Raw genomic sequence first — 17,795 nt, forward strand, 5'->3', positions numbered from 1 at the left:
TTCTGTTTTTGTTCTACAACTCAAAATGTGCTCATGCTGGCGGTAACATAGAACACTGTCAAATAGTTCAGTTAATATAGGGACATTTGAATCAATACCCAAAATAGAATTCTCCTAAACAGCCGATGCATCTGCAGGTTTAGTTTCTCTGTGGCCTGTGGGACATATATACGAGAGTGAAAGCATGATTCTAAGGACTTATAGTTTGATGAAAAAAAGAAAAGAATACATACAGAAAATATGTTCATGCTTGCTTTTTCACGAAGGGGTATGGGGAAATCTTACCAAATCTTTATAATACACGTTGAGGATAATTTAGATGAAAAAGGTAAGAGGACAAGCCCTTAATAGAGAGTACTAGGACAAAGATACAAATAGCTGGAATTAAGATGGAATCACGGTGCTGTTTGATAACAGCTGAAGTAGCTGAATTGAATGACTTATTGTTTGTCTTTTTGTAAATAAGTTATTCAGAAGGTTGCAAACTCCTTAATGGCTGAAGCTGAAATTGGGTCAATTATTACACTTCAGCTATTTCAGCTGTCGTCAACCGGAATGACATAGAAATCTTGGTTTCAGGGGGCTGGAGTCGTAATGAAATGAGTTTTAGTTAATAGTTCGGTCGGTTTTCTCTGTTTTTCTGTCATTGGTTTGGATGTTCACCGTCACCGATCTATTGGAAAACAGAAGGGGTACGGTGGCTCGCAACACCAATACGGAGTCGAGGAGTGTTAGAGGTTTCCTTTTTACAAAAACACTCCTGTAGTGTTGAAAAAAACCTGCAATTATCTTCCTTTCATTATTGTCTTGGAGGAAAATTTTGGATAAATGCATTAGTTTTTCAAAATTATATGGCCCTTATATCTATCAATTCTTTATTAAAATATCTCAAAAGAATTTTTCACTTTTAATTAAAAAATCTCCCAATAAAATTGAAAAGAATAAAGTAATTTTTATTCTATAAAAAATTAAAAACTAGGGTGTCATTTCGTAAGTCTTCCTCCAATCAAATAGAAGAAAAGCAAATACGAGCTGTTGGGCTTTTAAAAAATCGACAACTTGCACGGAAAGATGCACCAAATGGGCCTAGGTCTAATAAAGTTTTAAAGGACAAATCTGATATTTATAATTATATTGAAAGATACCTAATAAATTGTAAGGATAATTTTGGTAACTTTGAAATCCTGTTAGCGGGACAAAGATGGAAGGAAGATAACTACAACTACATGGGAGCTTTTTATTAAGGGTAAAATACTTATACCACGCCTTATGTTTCTAATAAGTACTTAAAACCTTTCCTCACCTTTAAATGTTGCAAAGACCTCCCTTGACCTTTGGCATAAAATCTTAGAGATGTAAATTGGGCCATGTCGGGTGGCCCAACACAGCCCGACCCGAATTTGGGCCTGCCTGGCCTGTCACAACGGTACACGGGACATGCCAGGCCTGGTACAATGGTTTGGGCCATGTTGGGCCTAGGGTTCCAGGCCCATGGGCCAGCATGGCACGACACGCAAAGTCGTGTCGTGCCGCCTACAGGCCTATAGCGGGCTGCGCTTGGGCAACCCGATGAACCAGCCGTTGGGGGGGGGGTGCCCAACGAGTAGTTTCAGTTTTTTTTTTTTGGGGGGGGGGGTGCCCAACGAGTAGTTTCAGTTTTTTTTTTTTGGGGGGGGGGTTTATAGGAATACCCCCCCAACAGCTATAAACAATTATATATGGGGTATTTATGTATTTTGGTTTTGGGGGTGGAGGGGGGGGGGGAAGAATGACACAAATGCCCCCTAACAGTTATATAATAGCTAGTTTGGGGGGAATTTTGAGTAAAGTGATAAATAACTTTACAATGATCAAAATACCCCTTCCAACAACTAAAAGATGACTATTGTTTAGAGTATTTTGGGCAATTGAATTATTTTCAATTTCTATAAATAGCTTTATCCTCCACCATTCTCATCACACAAATTCAACAATTCTCTTAATATCTTCTCTAGTTCTCATGCTCTCTCAAGTCTCAACCTCTTAATCTCTTATACATTTTATGATTCTCCAATTTTCAACTTTATTGAAGTTTTAACATGAAGAAAGCTTGCTTAACAGTTCAAGTATCTCAACTCTCAAGTTAGCAATTTGAGAGGCTTGGACTCTTGGAGTTGAAAGGCTTCAACTGTTGAAATCAAGTTGGGATTCTGAACCGGCAATCTGGGTAAGTACAATTAAATTAATTTTTATTTGTTTAGAATTAAAAAAATGATCGTCTCCTCCCAAAACCAATCCCCCAACATGTCCAATGTTAATGATATTTAGTCGTAGCATGATAGTATTAGCACCAATATAGATGCTATTGATACTGATTGAACTTCCACCCCTAGTACTAATACTAGTGGCAAGAAAAAGAAGGCCACTAAGTTGATTAGCCCGGTTTGGAAAATATTTAAAATAGAGGAGATTCAAGGGAATGGAAAAAGAGTTGTTTGCCAAAAATGTTGGAAAGACTTTAGCTATTGTAGCAAGGGTAGTACTAACCATTTGGGTAGATATTTGTTCACCGATGAGAAAGAAGAATGAGGGAGAGAAACAACACAAACACAAATGGGACAGGGGGTTACTCTCAAGAAAAAATGAGGAAAGAATTATCAAAATACATTGTACATGTTGAACAACCATTTTTGTTAGCTGAAGATACTAAACTTGAAAAATGGTTACGTAATACTATAAATCCACAATTTAAAGAAGTTTCTAGGAATACTATTATACCAGATGCTTTAATTTTTTTTTATTCATATAAACAAAATTTAATTTATATGCTATCAAATTTTAATTCTAAATTACAATTACTTCTGATATTTGGACTTCTAAATTTAACATAAGTTATATTTGTGTTACCAGTCATTTTATTGATTAAAATTGGCTTTTAAATAAAATAATTAGGAAAGATGGTTTAGAATATTTTACTTGAAACATATTGTGGAAATATGAATATTGAAATTGGAAATAAAAAAGAAGAAATTAATAGTTTATTATTTGAAATGTATAGTTTATATGAATATGAAGTAACAAGGAATAATAAAAATTTTACAAATTGCACAATTGCATCTTCCACTTCTAAACTCGAGTCCAGTAGTGGAAGAGAAAAACTTTTTTATTTAATAAAAGGTAAAAATCCATTGCCTCGATAACAAGTTCATTTACTAAACTTAATTTTTATTTACAAACAATTTTTTTTTTTTTATTTTAGGTGTTTCCTTCACCTCGGAGGAAACAAATAATTTTGATATTATAGCCTAGTGGAGTTAACATGCAAAAAGTTATCCAATTCTTGCCACATGGCACATGTTCTACTAACCCTTCCGATGTCTACAGTTCCATCGGAGTCTTGTTTTAGTGTAGGTATTAGGGTGTTGGACGACAAAAGAAGTTGTATGAATGATGAAAGTCTAGAGATAAGCATATACTTTAAAGATTTACTAGATGTTGAAAATAGATTACAAGACAAAGGAGGGCATGACACTACACCTGATGTTTCACCTAAAACAAATGATCAAAGTCAAGAACAATACGACAAAATGATGAAGTCAATATTTTTTGTATACTCAATAGTTGTATAACATTTTTTTTTCAAATTATTGTAAAATTTGTTTTAATTTTATTTGATATTTTTTAATAATGTAATTTTTATTTTCAATTTGTAATTATATTGTATTATTTTTATATTTTATTAACTTATTCCATTTTCCAATTTTTATATTTCTTTCATCCAACCATTATATGCTTTGTATCATTCAAATTTAAATGAAATAAAATTTTTATTTTTCTTCCAATTTTGTTATTCACTTTGAGTCTTTGTCACTTTGACTTCTTATTTGGTTAAGTATTTTTTTTTCATTTTTTGTTAGATTTCTTATTTTTCAAATAGTTCTCAAAGGAAAGTTAAATATTTTAGTTTTACTTAGCAAAGAAATAAAAAAATAAAAAATGTCAAAAAAACCAATCTGACCTAGTTTGGCCCGCACCCAACTGTAGCCCAGCTCGGCACGGCCGAGGCCCATGGCATGGCATGGGTCTGCAGAAGATTGGGCCGTGGCGGGCCGACCCCCCAAAAAAAAAAATGTCAAAAAAACAATCTGGCCTAGTTTGGCCCACGCCCAAGGCTTGGCTTGTAGCCTAGCTCGGCACAACCTAGGTCCGTGGCATGGCATGGGTCCGCATAGGCTTGGGCCATGGGCCATGGCGGGCTAACCCCCCAAATTATCCTTAGGGAGGGCAGCACGACCCATAGGCCGTAGGCGGGTCGTGCCATGCCGGTCCAGCACAGCCCATTTTACACCTTACTAACTCCTTCCATTAATTGCACACTAGAAAATTAACAGAAATAAATCTATTGATCCAAAATTTAAAATACCCAAATTACCCATGAATCATGCCTGGGTAAAATACTTATAGCTCCTCTAACTCTAATGTTTTTCGTAAGTAGTTAAACCTCCCCTCGCCTTTTAACGTTGCAAAAACCTCTCCTGACATTTGGTGTAAAATCTGCTTAATGATCCCTTCCGTTATTTGCACATTACATTGGTTTTGAATGCATTGTTGTCAAATTGCAGGTCCCACAGAAATAAAGAATTCTAAGTTTGAATTACTCTCAGATAGGGTCACATTTCAAGAATAAGAACAACATATTTGCTCATTTAGTCTTTTCTTACTTGAAAATTTGAACTGACAGGGGTCTTTGCAACGTTTAAAGGTGAGGGGAGGTTTAAGTGTTTATGAGAAACATTAAGAGAGGTATAAGTATTTCACCCGGGCATGATTCATGGGTAATTTGGATATTTTAAAAAATTCAAAGCTAATAGATTTATATTTCTGTAAGTTTCTAACATGCGAGTAACTGAAGGGATCAGTAAACAAATTTTATCGAGGTCTTTGCAACGTTTAAAGGTGAGGGGAGGTTTAATTATTTATAACAAACGTAAGGGGACAATACGTATTTTACCCTTTTATTAAGTATATGTTTGGCATCGATGCTGCAGATGCAACACCGTTTTCTGAGAAAATAATTTTCTGAGAAAATAATCTTTTTTTTTTTTTTGTTTAGAACCGTTGCTGTCAGGTAAAATGTTTTTTGGAGCAACAACAATTTTTTCTATTTAGTACCAATGCTCCATGAAACGTTTTCAGCACTGGTACCCATTATTCAGTGCCACCTCACATTCCTGTTAGCAGTAACGAATTGCAGCTCTAAAAAATGCAAAATTTGGCGTTGCTCCAAAGCATGCCTTCCCAATTTCTAAGACATGGCTTGGAGCACGATTTTTATGGAAAAATGATTCAAATATCTGTTTCCTGGAACACCTTTTTTCTGATATGACACTGATGTAGTGCTGTTTTTTCTGGAGCAATGGCAACAATGCTAAAGTGATACTACAAGGAGAGGATTATTATGAATGTCAAAAACTTTCAGGGGGAAGCTTTTATATTTTATCCTACATAAAAAGAAGCTACAGAGATGACGAATACGTTCGTTTACCCCAAAGAGATGGCGAATTTGTCTCTTCACATTAATTAAAGTACAATCGGCCATTGCGAGTTGATTCATCGTTGGGAGATGTTTTCAATACAGGCGGAGATGTTTTGTGAGATGATGTGGGGGACAATTTTGTGGTGGCTAATTTGAACGTAGAAGGCGGGTAGGGGTTAGAGTAGAGAGCAAATAAAAAAAACTGCATTAAAGAAAGTGCCACTGCCACGTAAATGTAACTTGCCGTGCAATGTGATCAATTACAGGGCGCCTCACACCAACCTCACATGTGATCAATCGGGAGACCACTCACACAGAACGCCTCACACCAATCTCACATGTACATCCTACCATGCATTGAAGCATCTCCCGTACTTACATATTATATTATTCATGAGAGATGTTCCCTGTGTGAGGCGCCCTGTGTGTGAGGAGTAGTTCCGGTCTCGTAATGTGATACGTTAGACGCGTGGATGCTGCTCCACGTGGATCCTTGGGTGCCACGTTAAAGATTCCTTTGCCATATAGAACTGTCGAACCCTCCTCTCCTCTGAGGCTGAGGACCCTCGTCTCCCGTATAGAAGTCCCACCGCTTCTTATGTCCAGACTGGACTGAGGCCGGCGTTTTCTGGAGAGTGGAGAGCGGGCTGCCTCCGAGTAATCCGCACTCCGCAGAAAAGAAAACCGAGACCGGGAGAGAAGCGGAAACCATACGACGGGGAAGAAGAATCGCGAGTTTCACAGAGTACAGGAGAGAAAGAAATGGAAGTCGAACCGGAGATTCAGCCACTGTCGGAACTCGTCGCAGCTTTAGAGCACGCAACCCTAATGGCGAAAAAGCTCCCATCAACAACTGACTCTTCACAAGTCTTCCAAGTCTATTCCTCGCTCCAAAATGCTCACCACCATCTCACTGCCTTCCTTGGACGGTTCCAGTCGTCGCAGCCTCTCGTGGGCGAGGATTCCATCTCTTCAGCTGTCGGAGAAGACGAGCCGATGCAGGTCGTGGACAACAAGCCTGAAGCAGCAGGGGAACGGAATTCCAGTGTTATCATCGACAAGGTCGAAGAACAGATGAGGGACTGCTTTCTTCAAAACAAGCGCCGCAAGCGCCCACGCTCGTTTTCGCGTGTAGCGGCGGCAGAACAGCGGATTGCATATGATAATGATTTGGCCAAGGAATTTCCGGCGTTTGATCCTAATGCAACGCGCTTGAGATCTTTGGATCTCATCTTCCAGTTCCATGGTTGAGAAGCTCATATGATCAAAACATCAATATCAATTAATCAGGGCAACTTTTTGTTTATGTTTTGCCCCAATTAAGTGTGTGCGATGCTTAACTCGGCAAATGCCAGAAACCATGTGAGGCTGATTGGTCTGTTTATCCTAAAGTGGCCCAAGTAGGAAAACCTTCTTTCTTTGAATGGCTTTTGCCTTTGACGTGTAACAGGAGTAAACAAGAGACACAGTTACAGTTAGACAATTAATTTGGAAAATAAGAGGTGTTTATATCATGTTTCAATTGCTGCACTGTAATTGGAAAATTACAATGTAACAAGTAACAAGTAACAACTAACAGCCGTAAGTTGGGAGGATTAAACCCAAGTTCAGTTATTATGGAATTGCAGTCTGCTGAGGAACATATGAATCCAGATTTCAGGTATAATTAACATGAATGCTTTTCTATCTGTATTAACATCATCACGATGTACCACTCACAATTTATGATATAAAAAGCATCTAAAAAATGGTTCCCAAAGGCATCTGCAAGTATGCAAGCATGCTTTAAGGCTATTGATAATTAAGCTTCTGAATTTTCTCTGATCAGCATTTCTTTATTTCATTTATTTCTTTTCTTATTTTGAAAATTTGGATTTCATTTCTAATAATAAACCGACAATGTGAACACTGTACACTTACAGTTTACAAAACTTTAATAAAAAAAATATATAGAGTTCAGAAGGAGCAGTATCTCTTTCTTTAGTTCTTTGTTTAAAGAGGTAATAGTGCATGATCATAATACAAGACCTTATGTTGCAAAAATAGGGATATCGAGCATTCACATTCACTGACCTGTTGAGAAGCGGTCAGGCTGGTTCTGGAATCCAAATTATCTCCATTATCCTTCCAAAGACACCCAAATGAAAGTGTTCAGGGAAACTAGTACACTGAAATCCACGTTCCTATGAACCTTCCCAACATGAGTGCATATAGGCCAAAGAACATATTAGACGAGTATGACTTTCAAATTTGAATTCCTTGTCTCAGTCAAATTTGTGCGGTTTCCGCAATTATGTGAAATATTGAAGTTTGCATGCCTCGTCTCCACGATGCCACCGGTTGGACCAGTTCTTTGACACAGCCAAGAATGTTAACCTTTCACAATGAGGTTATGCAGTCTCACAAAATCATCCAGTGTTAGCTCCTCTGGTCTTGACTGCATGTGTAATTTCATAATAAAATAGAGATAATTCGTCAAAACCATAGATCAGAGGAAAAGTCAGCGAGGGATGTGCATCATTTTTATTATTACTTACCGTAACTGGAAGACCAACACTTTCCAGAGCTTGTTCAACCTCAAGCGATGTGCATATGTATTGGAGTGATCTTCGCAGCATCTTACGCTTTCCATTGAATGCAGAATTGACCTGAGTGTGCAATGGAACAATTTGTTAAAAGAAGCTGTGCTAACAAGGATGATGGTTCTCAGAAAAATAAATGTCAATTACATTGTCAGTGCATGAACAACAGAACAACCTCATATGGGAATCTTTTCTTCCAGAAAATATGTGATGCTTGTTCTTTAGTGAGGTTTTCCCACTATATTCATTAAAACAATGGTCACAGATTGCAAGGGCTAAAAAGTGGTTTGGTCAAATGGCAGAATGTTTGGAACATGGAATACATAGTGATGTATTGAACTTTTTTATAATAAAAGTATCTAGGTGACGAAGTATAATAAAGGCAGGGAAGAACCATTGAAAAGAAGCTTTTAGTGGAGGCAACTGGTGGATATTCTGCAGCTTCCTTGAGCTTAAATGTAACAACAGCAGCATCAACCTGCAAAATGAAAAACACCAATCAAGGTCAGTCAGTCCTCATTTTCGTGCATATGTTAAAAACAAGTGCTTATTCAAATAAACACTTATTTGCATTTGGCACTCAACTTTTTCAAGTGCTTATTTTAAAAAATAGGAAAAATTCCACTTTAGTACCCTGAACTTTGGGGGTAGTGCCAAGTTAGTACCCGAACTTTCATATGTGTCACTGCAGTACCTAAACTTTCAAAAAGTGTGAAGTTGGTCCCTGTCGTTAACCGATCGTCAGTTATCTGTTGAAAATGTCAAAACTACCCTTCAAAAGAAGGCACTGTTCATTGTTTTCTACCTTGAGATTGAACCGGTTATCTTCAAAGAAAAAGAGAGAAAAAACATGAAATATGATAGAAGGAAACAATAACTGAAAGCAAAGAAATAACCAGACAAGAATGTGTTTCAGATCTAAAGGTAGAAGACAATGACTTCATTAGTATAGAATCTCAAACACCTCAACTGGTTCAGTCTCAAGGTAGAAGACAACGAACAGTGTCTTCTTTTGAAGGGTAGTTTTGACATTTTCAACAGATAACTGACGGTCGATTAACAACAGGGACCAACTTGGCACTTTTTGAAAGTTTAGGTATTGTAGTGACACATTTGAAAGTTCGGGTATAACTTGACACTACCCCCAAAGTTTAGGGTACTAAAGTGGGATTTTCCCTAAAAAATAAGCACTTATTTCACATTGGGCATTTGGTAGTCTTTTTCTCCAATAAGCACTTAAATAAGCATTTGTGATGATTTTGTCCTTCATTTTCTTTCAAGCTTTACGAAAGTACTTTTATGAAAGCACTTTTATGAAAGTAATGAAATCACTTTAATAAAAGCACCTTTATGAAAGTACTTTTATAAAAGCACTTTCGTAAAAGTTCTTTTATAAAGCACTTTTACGAAAATAGTACTTCTATAAAATTCAACTAAGGATTATTTATGAAAGCACTTTTATAGAAGTAATGAAATCACTTTAATAAAATCACTTTTACGAAAGTACTTTTATAAAGCACTTTTGTGAAAATAGTACTTTTATAAAATTCAACTAAGGATAATTTAGAAATGGTTCTTAAAATTTAACTAGGGATAATTTTGGAAGAAAAAAATTGAATTAGTGCTTATTGTATAAGCACTTAAAAAAAGCTGGACATTTGGGCTTAAAAAGTAAGCCCTTATTTTTAAAATAAGCAATTATTTTAGACTTATTTCCTAAACACCAAGAAATGCTTAATGCCGCAAATAAGCACTTAATCTTAAGCACTCCCAAACATGGCCCAAATCCATTTTCTTATGCATCATTTTAGCAAGGGTATTTCTTTGCACACAATTGGTCTAGAAGAACCTCTTTTAACTATTTGAAGGGAGGAATTATGGAGATGTTTGGCATCAATGCCATTTTTCTGAGAAAACTGTGCCACGTAGCTGCCACAGCAGAGAAAGCGGTGCTTCAAACAACGCTCTCTTGTTTGGTACCGTTTTTCCAGAAAAATGTTGCTCTAGACCACGCCTTGGAAATCGGGAAAGTGTGGTCTGGAGCAATGTCAAATTCAATGTTTTCTGAGAAAACGGTGCATTGCTGCCAGCGGTGCAATGATGTGGCATCATCTTGGACGTTGGATAACATAGATCAATGTTGAAAACCTTGCTGCCAGCACTGGTACCAAACAAAACCAGTGCTGTTTTCTCAGAAAACGCCTATGTGGCAGCACCAGTTCCAAACAAAAAATGCTTACAACTCCACATGTCCAACACCGTTTTTATGAGAAAATGGTGTGGAGTTCCCAGCACCGATGTCAAACACCTTCTATATCAGTTCAGTGCTGCAGGGTTCCTCTTGTAATAGAAGAGAACTATTCAAAGCAATTATGAAGGTTCAAAGGAAATTATACTGCAAGTGGGTTACCTATCTCAGATGTGGCAGCGCATATTTGGTGCTCTGTGATAGTTCCATCACAGATTGTAAGCTTAATAGGAGCTTTTGTTTTGACTTTTGAGGTTAGTAACGGATCCGTTATTTGGCAACCAAGTTTCAGAAGACCTTTTGCTTAGAGAGGGATGTTTTACATGGGAGAAAGAAGGCAAAGATCTTCTGGAGTTGCATACCATTTGTGGTTTGTTATGGCATCCAGAAAGAATGAAAAAGAACCTGGAAATTGGAAATACAATTCTCAATTGGATTTTGATCCTTCCTGATTTTGCTAATGTTCATGGAGTTCTTTCAGGTCAGACTTTTGGTATATTTTACAGCTGTCTGGAGGGACTACTTGATTTATAAATTTGAAATTTTAAGTTTCTTTGTTTCTTGCTGGTAAGGTGTTATCACATCACCCTTTTTGGATGCACGATTACCTTTTTTCTTTAACAAAATTTTCATTTGAATTCACCATCCAAAAAATGGGAAGGAGAGTCATTAAGGGAGCTCTAACAGGAGATGTCTGATTAAAAAAAGAAGTTGGAGGTTCCTAGGCATAAGCAAGAAATCCAAAGGTCCTGGTGATGGAGGATTTTGAAATATCAATATCTTCATGGGTCGATCCTCTTCTCAAGACCTCTTGTTTCAAATTCCAGGAGTGAATTTAGGGAGTTCAATAGTGGATAAGGTGTTAATATTCAACCAGCTAGCAACCAAGTTTTGAGGGGGTCATTGAAGTGCAGAGCATTGAAGATGGTTTAGTAGTGCGGTTATCATTTGTAGAAACTCAAAAAACATAAAGGATGTGGCTAATGATCACTAAGAGGGTGAGTCTCTTATTGCAGTATTGAAAGAAATAGCCAAATTGTATTAGTTTGATCCTTTTCTGTTTTTAATACATAGTTATAGTTTTCTTTAGTTTTTTTTCCTCTGAAGGAATTTTAATTTCTATTTTTTGATCCACGGTTGGATACAGGAACAATCTGGGTTTTCTTTCTTTTCTTTTTTGATCAGCAGAAGAAATTAATTTATTAGAATTAAAGAAAGCTGTAGCAGAAGAAAATGATGGCAGACATCCCTAGGAGCTTATCAAATTACAGTTACATAGAATTCCCAAAAAGGCTGATAAGTTCCCAGCATCCCAAAATACATCAGATTACAATTTAGCCCAAAACAAGCCATCTCTATCAGTTCCTTGCTTTGCCAATACATCTGCCATTCCATTTGCAAACCTTCTTATCCACCCAAAAGTGGAATTGAATCTCTTTGCCAAGGTGCTGATCTCCCTAAAATCATGTCTGTATTTCCATGGAGCTGATATTTTATTCTTGGACCAAGATGTGACTAACTGAGAATCTCCTCCCACTTCCAATTCCCTTACTCCAACTTGTACAACAAGCCTTAATCCATGTAAGAGAACCATTACTTCAGCTTGTACTGAATCTCCAAAGCCAAATTGGTCCTGAAAATAATGCCACCACCACCACTCCTTCATGGTTTCTAAAAACACCTCCTATTCCTGTCCTTACCCAATGAGCTACCATCAAAGTTAAGCTTCAGCTTATTAAAAGATGGAGGTTTCCAAACCACTTTTGCACTTTCTAAAGGTCTAACTGTTTGTGCCACTTCAGTCCAGGATCTTATTATGTCATTTGTTGATGTGATAGAACAAGGATTGGAAGAAATTGATGTCCTTCAATTGAGAAAATAGTACATATATATACAGCCTTGTAGATACTAAAAAGGAAGAAAATCATACAGCCTTGCAGATACAAAAAAGGAAGAAAATCATACAACCTTGTAGATGCTAAAATAGGAAGAAAATCAAAGAAAGAATAATTCCTATAATCAAGCTATTCCTAATTGGGCTAATACTACATATTTACAGCCTATAATTTCGTAATACTCCCCCTCAAGATGGAGCATAGATGTCAATCATGCCCAGCTTGTTACAAATATAAGAAATCCGAGCTCCATTAAGAGCTTTTGTAAAGATATCTCCTAACTGCTCTCCAGTCTTTACATATGCTGTAGAGATCAAGTTTTGTTGAATTTTCTCACGAACGAAATGACAGTCTATCTCAATATGTTTAGTTCGTTCATGAAAAACTGGATTCGAAGCAATATGAATCGCAATTTGATTATCACACCATAGCTTCGCTGGAACTGAGACTTTAAGACCGATCTCAGTTAAGAGTTGAGAAATCCACATAACCTCACACGAAACTTGTGCCATTGCTTTATACTAAGATTTTGCACTAGATCGCGACACCACATTTTGCTTCTTACTCTTCCATGAAACCAGATTACCACCAACAAAAACACAATAGCTAGTAGTGGACCTTCGATCAATCGTGGAACTTGCCCAGTTTGCATTAGAAAAACACTCAATATTATTGTGACCATGATTCCGATACAGTATCCCCCATCCAAGACCTCCTTTCAAGTAACACAAGATTTGTTCTAAGGCTGCCCAATGATGCACTGTAGGAGAGGACATAAATTGACTTACAATACTAACTGAGTAAGCAATGTCAGGACGAGTCACTATGAGATAGTTCAACTTTCCAACTAATCTTCTATATCGTTCAGGATCATCAAAAGCATCTCCATCCTTTGTGAATTGTTGGTTAGGAAGCATTGGAGTACTGCATGGTTTGACTCCCAGTTTCCTAGTTTCTGTTAACAGGTCCAAAACATACTTCCTCTGAGACAGGAAAATGCCTCTTTTACTCCTTGCCACCTCAATCCCCAAGAAGTATTTTAGGTGCCTCAAATCTTTAGTATTGAACTGACTCTGCAAGAAGGATTTCAAGGATGAGATTCCCATTGTGTCACTCCCAGTGATAACAATATCGTCTACATATACAACAAGTAGAATGATGCTAAATGTGGATTGCTTATAGAAAGCAGTATGGTCAGATTTGCACTTCCTCATCCCAAACCTCTCTACTACCTGACTGAATTTTCCAAACCAAGCTCGAGGACTCTGTTTTAGTCCATACAACGATTTTCGAAGACGACAAACTTTCCCAAACTCCCCTTGAGCAACAAACCCAGGTGGTTGCTCCATATAAACCTCCTCCTGAAGAACTCCATATAGGAAAGCATTTTTAATATCAAGCTGGTAAAGTGGCCAATCATATGTAGCAGCCAGAGAAATAAATAATCGAATTGAAGTCAATTTTGCCACAGGGGAGAAAGTATCAGAATAGTCCACTCCATATGTTTGTGCATAGCCTTTGGCCACCAGGCGAGCCTTTAGGCGAGCCACTAATCCATCAGAATTAAATTTGACTGCAAAGACCCACTTGCATCCAACCGCTTTCTTACCAGCAGGTAAATCGACCAGATCCCAAGTACCATTCTCAGTCAAGGCATTCATTTCCTCAAGCATGGCATCACGCCACCTAGGATGGGATAAAGCCTAGTGAACAGTTTTGGAATCCCTATAGAATCCAGAGAGGCAACAAACGAACAAGAAGTAGAGGACAAACGATCATAGGTAACATAAGAGGAAATTGGATAAGTACACTGACGTTTACCTTTCCGAAGAGCAATAGGTAGATCAATATCATTGGGCATTGGATCCAATGACGAAGAAGAGACCGGTGCCGGACTTGTCACAGGAGGATTAGGTCGTCGAGAATAGACTTGAGTAACAGGTAGTTTTGGTTGAAAAGGTGGTGGTGGGGGTATTGGAACAACACTAGCGTCTGGACCGGTGATATGATACACTAGTAGATCATCATCCTCTTGTGGACACAGGTGTAGATGGAGCAGTAAAGAAAGGAAGATGTTAATGGAAAGTAACATCAGCTGACACAAGATACCTGTTCAAGAGAGGAGAAAAACACATGTACCCTTTTTGGAGACGAGAGTATCCCAGGAAGACACATTTTAACGACTTGGGGTCCAATTTGGAAACCTGCGGATGAACATCACGAACAAAACAAGAACATCCAAAGATACAAGGTTCAATAGGAAACACAAATTTATTAGGAAACATAATCTTATAAGGGATCTGATCATTTAGAACAGTGGAAGGCATGCGATTAATCAAAAAACACGTTGTAGAAACAACATCAGCCCAAAACTGTTTAGGTACATGTGTTTAAAATAAAAGAGCCTTAGCAGTTTCAAGAAGATGTCTATTTTTTCTCTCAGCCACTCCATTTAGAGATGGAGTATCAACACATGATGATTGATGGAGAATTCCATTCTGAGCCATGTAAGTCTGGAAGGAATCAGAGAAATATTCTTTGGCATTATCACTTCGCAATGTTTGTATAGACACATCAAACTGGGTGTTTATTTCAGCACAAAAGGTTTTAAAATGTGAAAGCAACTCAGAACGAGATTTCATTAAATAAAGCCAAGTCATACGAGAAAAATCATCCACTAAGGTAACAAAATATCGAAATCCAGTTTTAGACATAATAGGACAAGGTCCCCAAACATCTGAATGTACTAACTCAAAAGCATGACTAGCCCTTTTATTAACTCGATAAACAGACGATAGACGATGATGTTTTGCAAACTGACAAGACTCACAATCTAAAGAAGATCATGAAACTGAGGAGATAACTTCTTTAACAAAGGTAAAGATGGATGCCTCAATCGACAATGAGCTTCAAAAGGAGATAAAGTACTGGAACAGGCAATGGTCTGAGGTTCCTGGGTATCCAAAATGTACAGACTTCCTGATTCTCGTCCTTTACCAATAATCCTCTTCGTCATAAGATCCTGAAACAGACAATGATCAGGAAAGAATGGGATACAATAGTTAAGAGTACCAAATTAAAAGAAAATTTTGGTAAACTCAATACGGATGACAAAGAAAGTGTTGGTGTGGGATTGATAGTGCCAGAACCAAGGACAGAAGAAATAGAACCATCTGCTAAGGTGACTGAAGAAGGAAAAGTGTGATTGGAAAGTGGAAAAGAGACTAGGATTACCTGTCATATGATCTGTTGCACCAGAATCAATGACCCACTGAGAGGAAGAAGAAAGAAAACATGTATTGGTTTTACCTGACTCAGCAAGGACAGTGATGGACTGAGAGGAGTTCTTTAATGCGTTTTGATACTGGGTAAATTCCGCATAATCATCTGCAGAAATTGTAATGGTCTGATCTGACGATGGATGAGGAGCATCACTCATAGTTACAACATGAGCTGACTAAGACCCAGAAGACTTATGGTTTTTCTTTAGCAGTTTCTGGCAAGTCCTTTTAGTGTGTCCTGGTTCATGACAATAGCATCAAACTACTTCCCCTGTGGCCTGAGTTCCAGTATTTCGACCACTATTACTGCCACCTCTGCTACTATTCTGAGAATGAGACCGGCCAGTTGATCCACTATTCTGACTGACAAATGCACTAGGTTGTTGTACAGGTGAGGTATGGGAACCGGTATCTGTACGAATGACCCTAGTAAAGACCTCTTTTAAAGAGGTAATCTCAGGATTAGACAGAATCCATGACTTAGCACCATCAAATTGAGGATTAAGGCCAGCCAGAAAACTCATAATAGCCATCTGTTCACGTTGAGTCTGCTGAACTTTGATATCAGTACTGAAAGGTAACAAGCCGTTCAATTCCTCATAAGTGCATTTGAAATTCATGAACTAGGTCTGAAGAGACTGATCCTGTTGTTCAACCTGATAAAATGTCTTGCAAATATAAAAAATACGAGAAATATTTTCTTTACCAGAGAATAGAAAAGCCAAATATTCCATTAGTTCTTTTACAAACTCACAGTGAGAGACATGACCGACGTACTCATTCTCAATAGAATTGCGGATTTGCAAAAACAATTGAGCGTCAATCCATAGCCATTCAGTGTGGGTCTCATCAGTAGGAGGGTCCTTAGTCAGATGGTTGTCCTTAGAGATACTCCGTAAATACAAATGAACAGTCTTACTCCAATCTAAATAATTAGTTCCGTTTAGTTTTTGTTTAGTGATTTTAGACAGAATGGGGATAACACTAGGCATAGCCAAGTTCTTTTGTTCAACCGCCATCGTAAACACAGGAAAATAAACTTTTAACAACCGACAAAGCCAATAAAACACACTTAAACAGAATCGGCAGTAGATGCAACACCCAAACAGTAAGAAACCACAACTGGCAGCACCGAAATATCAATTGTATAAAAAAAGAACAGAGAAGAAAGACTTTCCTGATGGGCAAACAAACACCACAGGAGTAACACCGAGGCTGAGGCGATCATCGGAAAAGAGACCGGTGAAGGTGGGTAGGCCGATCTGGGATTCCGCTTCCACTAGTAGGGGCGGTGAGATGCAGATGTCACTCGGAATGGGTGACCTAGAGATCGCAGGTGTTGTTCACTTGGGCAACGTAAAGAATTCAAAGCTGCTCAATTGGGCAGCGGAGGGAAGAAAACCAGAAATTAGTTTCAGATTGGAATTGGTGTCTCCAACTCTGATACCATGTGATAGAACAAGGATTGAAAGAAATTGATGTCTTTCAATTGAGAAAATAGTACATATATATACAGCCTTGTAGATACTAAAAAGGAAGAAAATCATACAGCCTTGCATATACAAAAAAGGAAGAAAATCATGCAGCCTTGTAGATACTAAAATAGGAAGAAAATCAAAGAAAGAATAATTCCTATAATCAAGCTATTCCTAATTGGGCTAATACTACATATTTACAGCCTATAATTTCGTAACAGTTGAGAATTCTCGAAAGAGATCCAAAGTTTTTACCCAATGTGTTGTTCTTACTGTTATGGCTTCAAACAGTTTCTCCTTTAATTTGCTCTTCTCATTAAAAATTCTCTAATTTCTTTTTTCTTCCTATATAGTCCAGGTCAGCGTTGTTCTTACTGTTTTCCACATAACTCTTCCTCTCTTCTTTTGTTGACTTAAGAAACTGGAATTGAATAGGCCTACCACATCCTGTGGAAGATTCCATTTGCAACCAAAGAGAGAACAAATGCATTTCCATATACAAGACACAAAAGGGCAGGCAACAAGTAAATGAGGAAGGGTCTCACCACTTTCCTTGCAAAGGATACACACATGAGGAGAAAGGCATTTGTTTGGCCTTCTTTTCTGTAGCAAGTGCAAGCCACAGGTGTTGATCTTCCCAAGGAGCACCACAAAGCTTGTACTTTAGGAGGGATAGGTTTAAACCAGATTTCTTTAACTGGGAAAGTTCCCCCACTCTGACAAGACAAAAAGAAGAAAACATAAGAGAAAAGGCTATTGGGTGAAGGGAACCAAATTCTTCCATCTAGAGAGTTAGGGT

General features: G+C 37.8%; 2 protein-coding genes across 4 annotated transcripts in view; one reads left to right on the forward strand and one right to left on the reverse strand.

Moving 5' to 3' along the window:
• Window positions 1-6,071: 6,071 nt before the first annotated feature.
• LOC148880058 (AP2-like ethylene-responsive transcription factor SNZ) lies at window positions 6,072-7,029 on the forward strand. The gene has a single exon (XM_088961876.1). It carries the CDS (start codon window positions 6,278-6,280, stop codon window positions 6,764-6,766), a length of 489 nt encoding a protein of 162 aa, XP_088818002.1. The 5' UTR covers window positions 6,072-6,277; the 3' UTR covers window positions 6,767-7,029.
• A 316-nt stretch (window positions 7,030-7,345) lies between these two features.
• PFC1 (Ribosomal RNA adenine dimethylase family protein) overlaps window positions 7,346-17,795 on the reverse strand; it is a 47,648-nt gene continuing 37,198 nt past the window's right edge. For 2 of the 3 annotated variants that reach the window (XM_088961873.1, XM_088961874.1), the window contains 3 exons: window positions 8,492-8,575; window positions 8,053-8,163; window positions 7,346-7,952 (listed from right to left, as the gene is read on the reverse strand). In XM_088961873.1, the coding sequence (XP_088817999.1) occupies window positions 7,887-7,952; window positions 8,053-8,163; window positions 8,492-8,575 (261 nt within the window). In that variant the 3' untranslated portion in view covers window positions 7,346-7,886. Of the gene's footprint in view, window positions 7,953-8,052; window positions 8,164-8,491; window positions 8,576-8,762; window positions 8,847-17,795 lie in introns of all 3 variants that reach the window. The other variant, XM_088961875.1, reaches the window with a different exon arrangement.

Source organism: Nelumbo lutea, chromosome 1, assembly GCF_056320005.1.
Source record: "Nelumbo lutea isolate HS-2025 chromosome 1, American lotus-T2T, whole genome shotgun sequence".
NCBI lineage: Eukaryota > Viridiplantae > Streptophyta > Magnoliopsida > Proteales > Nelumbonaceae > Nelumbo > Nelumbo lutea.

Bases quoted from the DNA above. Each gene is read 5' to 3' on its own strand.
- LOC148880058 (XM_088961876.1), top strand. From the start codon at position 6,278: ATGGAAGTCGAACCGGAGATTCAGCCACTGTCGGAACTCGTCGCAGCT.